General features: G+C 37.4%; 1 protein-coding gene and 1 pseudogene across 1 annotated transcript in view; one reads left to right on the plus strand and one right to left on the minus strand.

The window, feature by feature from the left end:
• Positions 1-1,759: 1,759 nt before the first annotated feature.
• The window catches only part of LOC101587964 (vomeronasal type-2 receptor 116-like), a 79,745-nt gene continuing 74,338 nt past the window's right edge, over positions 1,760-7,166 (minus strand). Inside the window, exon 8 of the mRNA XM_023708035.1 lies at positions 1,760-2,673. Coding sequence (XP_023563803.1) covers positions 1,760-2,673 — 914 coding nt within the window. The remainder of the gene's footprint in view (positions 2,674-7,166) is intronic.
• LOC105741179 lies at positions 3,338-4,554 on the plus strand (annotated as a pseudogene).

Below are 7,166 nucleotides of genomic sequence, written 5' to 3' on the forward strand. Positions count from 1 at the left end.
TTCTATTTGCTAGGATTTTATTGAGGATTTTGGCATCTATGTTCATGAGGGAGATAGGCCTGTAGTTCTCTTTCTTAGTTGCATCTTTCCCTGGTTTAGGTATCAGTATAATACTTGCTTCCAGGAATGATTTTGGAAGGATTGCTTCCTTTTCAATTTCATGGAAGAGTTTGAGAAGTATAGGGACTTCTTTTTTCTTTTTTGCCTTTTTTTGTCATTGGTAGATAGGGTCTCAGTATGCAGTTCGAGATGGTCTTAAGCTGCCTTTTAGTCATGGCTGGCATCAAACTCATGACTACTGGGATTAGAAGCATGTACAAACTTGCCTAGCTTTTTACTTCTAACTGTACATTTTCAGTCTTTCCTTTCATTAAAAGTAAGATTAACTAAGAATATCTTCATTTTCTTCAAATTTCAAAAAATCAACTCCTGGATTGATTGATTTTTGTGAAATTTTTTCTGTCTCAATCTCTTTAATTTTTGCCCTGAACCTTATGATGTCCCTTATGCACTTCCTTTGTGTTCGGAGAGTTCTTGTGCTTGTGGCTGTTTCAGTGCATTTTATTTACCTATTGTGGTAACTCACTGTGATAAATAGCCCTGTGAAGACTCCATTCATTGGGTCCAACTGGTTCCAGACAGGCATTCTCTTTTGATTTTGGAAACTGCCTAATGACTTCTTTAGTTTAATGTGTGACCCATTGATTATTGAAAAGGATATAAAGCAAAATCACTAGCACCACCAGGAAAATGCAAGTGAGAAGATAGAGCTGTCAGAACAAAATAATAGGCTTTAAGGTACAAAGAATTTCAGAGAGCATAATCAGGACAAAAATCCAGGCAAATTGATAGAAGAGCAAATATAGACTGAAAGTGTTATATATTGAATAATTTCCTTTTACATTATCAGCAAAACATTGCAAAATGTAGGCATAAAGGACCCAACTTTTCTTGTATATTTGTTAAATATGTCTACCTAATATATTCAGAAGATACAAATATACAGATACTCATTTGACATTAATAGGGGATTATTAGGCAAAGATAAATAGAAAGATATGTCTCACTGTGGGTGGTAAAACTAAATATGACTGTTGTAATAAACTGAAGAAGAACCATTATGACATAATTATCACATCTAAAATGACAGAGATCGTACTATGAATATAACTAATATAACAAATTCTGCAAGTATGTTCTCTTGAATATTGCAAGTAGAAGGATAAGAAAAATGTCCAACCAACTATAAAAATATACTACAAGCAGAATATTTATACCTCTGTTTCTGTTCAGTAGGAAAAGAAAATGGAATGTACAAATTAATTCTGAGGCAGTCATCAAAAGAGAAATATTAGTAAATTAAAGACATTAGTAAAAATAATTTAGAGCCCAAGGAAAATATAATAGAAAGTGAATGATATAATTGTCTTTTCTATAATTACATTTATTTCAGACTTAATGAGAGCAGATGAAAACATTACTGTACCAAGAAAATTAAAGACATGGGGCTGGGGAGATGGCTCAGTGGAATAAGCACTTCCCTGTCAAGCACACGGGCCTGAGTTCAATCCCCGGTTCCAAAAAAAAACAAATAAAAACATGATTAGTTAAAAATGATTGCTCATGGTAGTAACTCTATTATTATGAAGGAAAAATGAGCTATTTATTTACTGAAGTAAAAATCATGACAGAAAAATGGTACAGATTTACCTGATAACATTTCCCTATATTTTAGGAAAATATATGTGTAAGCTTAAGGCTACCCTCTCCAAGAACGTGTTTTCCCTTTGATCCCTTGCAAAGAATATCTATCATTTTGAAATAAAATAATGTAACACTTAGGGGCAAAGATGCAGCCCAGCAGCCCTGCACTAGAGGCCAAGATGGAGAAGACCTCCATGGCCACCATGGCCTTCCCCTTGCTGCTGTGGTACACGGGCAGGAAGGTGACCCACACGCTGCAGAACACCAGCATGCTGAAGGTCAGGAACTTGGCTTCATTGAACGTGTCAGGCAGGTTCCTGGCCAGGAAAGCCACGCTGAAGCTCACCAGGGCCAGAAAGCCCAGGTATCCCAGGACACAGTAGAAGGCGGTGAGGGATCCCTTGTTGCACACAATGATGATGAAGCCATGTTCAGAGAAGGCATCTGTGTCGATGAACGGTGGACTTGTTCCCATCCAGACTCCACAGAGAGTGAGTTGGATCAGGGAGCAGATGGGGATGATGCAGTTAGGGGCCCCTGACACCAGCAACTGCCTCATCCTCCTGGTTGGGCCAGTGACCTTAAAGGCCAGCACCACAGTAATGGTTTTGGCCAAGACCGTGGAAACTGCCACGGTAAACACAATTCCAAATGTGGTCTGCTGCAGGACACAGGTGGCTGTGCTGGGCTGGCCAATGAAGAGCAAGGAGCAGAGGAAGCAGCAGGACAGAGAGAGGAGCAAGATGTAACTGAGACTGCGGTTATTGGCCTTGACGATCGGAGTGTCGCGGTGCTTCACAAAGAGCCCAAGAACAACCGCTGTGAGAGTGGTGAAGCTCAGGGCTGTGCCAGCCAGAGCCTTCCCCAATGCATCTTCATAAGCCAGAAACGTCACCGATTTTTGGAGGCAGTGTTTGCGATGAAGATCAGCGTACTGGTGATCCGGGCACTTCACGCATTCCTCCATACCTAGTGTGAAATGCCAGTTGGCATCTGTCCAACCTCAGCATTTCTTTATTCTTATCTCACCCCAACTCACATGGAAACAGGAAGGGGGAGGGAGGGAGAGAAAGTCTCATTGTTTGGTAAGCCTAATTTTTCCTCTCTGCTTTGCTAGATATGAAGAAAAACAATGTGAAAAAATGATAGAAGGAATAATTTGCAGCAAATAATTTCAAGATTTTTATGGCACAGAGAAAAGTACTCCTAGATCAGGTTGCCTCAAAAGACCGTGTTTATTTTCATGAAGCACTTCTACACTCACCACATAAACTCTATCTCTTCAAGTAGGAAAGACATTCAGTATCCAAGAACTTTAGAAAGTTGACCATAATGTTCTAAGTTCCAGGAAAGTAAACATTTCACAAGAAGTTTCAGTGTTCACCACAAAACATTGGCATTTTGATTACAATTTTGTTGAATATATCAATGTCAAAAATGTTATCTGCCATTATTTAGTCTTTCTATCCATGACCATGTCCAAAACGTCTTTCAATTTTATTGTTATAAATGCTTTTATGTCTTTTATTGGCAGATTTATTCCAGAATGTTATAAAATTTGTCACCAGTTTTAAAATGTAGTGAATGTCATCTTTTAAATTACTTTAATAAATACTTCCTGAGTGCAATATAGATGGAGGTATTCACAATAATTTTGTGTTTAATAACCTCAGAATCCAATCAATGTATCAATAAGTAACAAGAATTTTACATAATGATATTTTTGAGAAATAAAATCATTTATATTTCTTTCCTGGCAATATACTTTGCTTTTGTTTCTCTTCCTGAAAATACTGCACTGGCAATATTCTCACATATAATCTCAGGTGGAAGTGCTCAAATAAAAATTCTTTTTTCTATCTTACATTCATCATTCAATTTCAAAATGTAATATTTATTTTAGGAACCTTTAAATATCATTTTTCATACTAATGTTTCATTCTCTTGCTCAGTAAAAATTATATTTTTGCTTATTCATATAATCAGTTTAAAGAATTTATGCTTTTTACTTTTCAAAAACCTAATGTACTGAGTTCTATTTTATACAGAACTAATTGGTCTTGATATACTTCTAATCTCTGTACATTAATTTGAAATAAAGTATGAGAAATAGTTCAGGACAGAAAGCGGCTGCTATGGAATGTTTCTTGTAGTGGAAAATTCGGTATGGGTAAAAGAAATTACCTCTCCTCACATACTAGGTAGAGTATCACCATTTTTCATTTCCTCTGAAAGGTCTAGTGGAGATCAGGGTTACTTTGTTCTTCCATGCATACAAATTGCCTACATACAGGGGGACTCTTAATAGTTGTTAAAATATAAAAATACTTTAATGGGCTTTTCCAACGACCTGACAAGACAGCGGAAGTGGAGCAAAAGAAGAAGCGAACCTTCCCCAAGTTTACCTACCGCGGCGTGGACCTCGACCAGCTGCTGGACACGTCCTGCGAACAGCTGATACAGCTCTGCAGCGCTCGGCCGAGGAGGGGGCCGAACCGTGGACTACAGCAGAAGCAGCACTCGCTGCTGAAGCGTCTGTGCAAGGCCAAAAAGAAGGCAGCACCCCTGGGGAAGCCCGAGGTGGTGAAGGCAACCCTTCGCCACACGATCATCCTGCCCGAGATGGTGGGCAGCATGGTGGGTGTCTACAACGGCAAGACTTTCAACCAGATGGAGATCAAGCCTGAGATGACTGGCCACTACCTGGGCGAGTTCTCCACCACCTACAAGCCCGTGAAGCACTGCCGGCCTGGTGTTGGTGCCACTCACGCTTCACGCTTCATCCCCCTCAAGCACCACTTGGCCAACAAAGCCACCACTGCTCCCCCCCAAAAAAAAAGACTTTATTAGTGAAGGTGTTACTATAGTGACTTAAAATTTTTATGCTATTTTTTCTGAAGATTTGTGAGTTTCTTTTAAGTTTTCAAATGACATTTTGTGAAATAATTTATATGATATTTTCACTTGAAAAATGTTGATATTTGTGAAATTACCCTCTTGTTAATTGTCGTACTTGTTTTCCAATAATTGACTTTGTACTTGGTTAAGCTTACTAATGTCACTGATTGGCTTTTAAATTAGATTCCCTTTTTCTTTATACACTGTGCTTCTTTTCTTAACATTTCCTGTCTATTATTTTATGTTCTTCCATTTGCTTTATGTTGAGTTTGCTTGACTGTACGATGACATTATTTAAATACATGTAACAAATAACTGTATGTAAGATACATGTTTTTGTATAGTCGTTAAGTTCATCTTGGGAATTTTGTAAATATTGTAATTATATCATATTACATCTGTTTTAATTTCTCTTATAACTAGAGTTTATTGCATTTTACAAACTACAAAGATACAGTAATTGAAGTTTCTGGGTGCCTTGTGTTCTCTACGTGCACATAGAGCACATTCATGGAAACACCATATTTGTAAACTGTGTACAGTTTAGCCGTCTTAGTGATCTGCATGGAGCAATGTGCAGTCTCAAGAGTTTCCATACTTTTCTACTGGATGGTTAAGACCAAGGTAAGATGAAATATAGGAAATAAAGCCATGCTGTTGTGTTGAGCTGTGCGGGACTCAGGTCAATAATTTCTGACATTGCCAGTTAAACAGGGGACCCAATGCTATTATGGGCTACTGGACTCTTTTAGAATATTTTGCTGAGTTTACACACCTATAATATTCAATAACAGAACTTAGGAAAAATGGGGTATACTGATGAATGTCCATTTTGTATATGTGTATTCAAAGAGGTTAGGATAGATATATAGTTGCATTCTCTTAATGAATAGAATGATTTGTTCTAATGGTGTTTGTAAATAGGATCACAAGTCCGCATCTTGTACAGCAATTAACCACTAAGAAGAATATATGCAGTGTAGTATTTGTTGAAACTGTACTTCCGATTTGATTTGAAACTGTCTCATTGCTATCTGTTTATCAATAAAACTTTGAAAAGAAAGAGCTTCCAAACAAACTTGAAATTATGCTGTGTGTTTTAAACTTTAAACATTGATCAGCAACAAAACTCCAAGTTGCTCCATACTTAAAACGGAGGTGATTCACAATGTCAGTTTATGTGTTAAAACTTAAGGTATTTTCAAGGTGATAATTACAGTCCACAGAAATCTTTTACACTGGGTTTCTGTGCCAGTTTTATTCAATAGTACTGCTTGTCTTTATTTTTTGTGTGTTTTAATGTCACTGACTCTTATTTTAGGTCCTTTAAATATTCTATGTTGAGAATGTGCCATTTTAGTTACTTCTGCTAATTGTAAGAATTTATTTCACTATTCATCTTTGGGGTAGAATATAAAGCTACTGCCTGTGTAAATCTGTCTATGATTCATTCCTCAATATATAGATGCTATTGCTTATTAATTTCCATAGTGCATATGCATGTCCTTAGTTCATTTCTGTGGCATGAATGCTAGTGTATAACATTAGTTGTCTTCCTTATAGGCAAATTCTAAGATAGCAGGGAGAAAATTCTACTTTTTTGTGTGTGTGTGGAACTGGGGATTGAACTCAGACCCTTGTGCTTGCCAGGGAATCACTTATTCCACTGAGCCATCTCCCCGGGCCCTGGGAGAAAATTGTAGTAGTTAAATGCATGCTGTACCTTGAGTGTGTTATACCTGAGGACATATATGTGTCCAAATCTGCTTTATGGCAGTAAATGGGCCTGGCAAGGGAAATAAGGATGAGCCATAACTTTGTCTTCATTGTCACCTATATGTGGTTGCAAAGATAAAGATATCCTACTTAATATGGCTCTGTGTTAAATTTCACAATTTAAAAGAGGCAGAACTTAGAAAACAATCAGTAGAGAAAAGAGGAGTTCTTAAAGAAAATAATACTTCAAATACATTAGAAAAATTATTTGAAGAAGCCAGGTGTGGAGACACATGCCTGTTACCACAGAGACAGAGGGCACTGAGGTGGGAAGATTTCAGGTTCCAGCAATTTGTTGAGAACAGGTCTCAAAAAGTGATAGAGAAACAGGTCACTGGCCATGTCCCTGGATTTAATCCACTGAGAGAGAGAGAGAGAGAGAGAGAGAGAGAGAGAGAGAGAGAGAGAGAGAGAGACAGAGATAGACAGAGACAGACAGAGAGACAGAGAAGAAAAGAAGAAAGAAAAAAGAAAAAAGAGAAGACAAGACAAGAGAAAAACATGAAAGGAAAAAGGAAAGAAAAGGAAACAGAAAACAAACTTCATCATAGAGTACAGCCTCAGGGACACAGAGATTATATGCAGACTGCTCAGTGTTGAATACAAAAATGAAATTATCAACTGAAATTTTTCTTGCTCTTCAATATTTTAATTCACTTCTTAGATGAATGATGGCACATGAGAGAAGGAAAGGGAAAGAGAAAGAAAGAAAGAAAGAAAGAAAGAAAGAAAGAAAGAAAGAAAGAAGAAAGAAAGAAAGAAAGAAAGAAAGAAAGAAAGAAAGAAAG

The sequence above is a fragment of the Octodon degus genome, unplaced genomic scaffold (genome assembly GCF_000260255.1).
Source record: "Octodon degus isolate 3935 unplaced genomic scaffold, OctDeg1.0 scaffold00322, whole genome shotgun sequence".
In the NCBI taxonomy this organism is placed as follows: Eukaryota; Metazoa; Chordata; class Mammalia; order Rodentia; family Octodontidae; genus Octodon; species Octodon degus.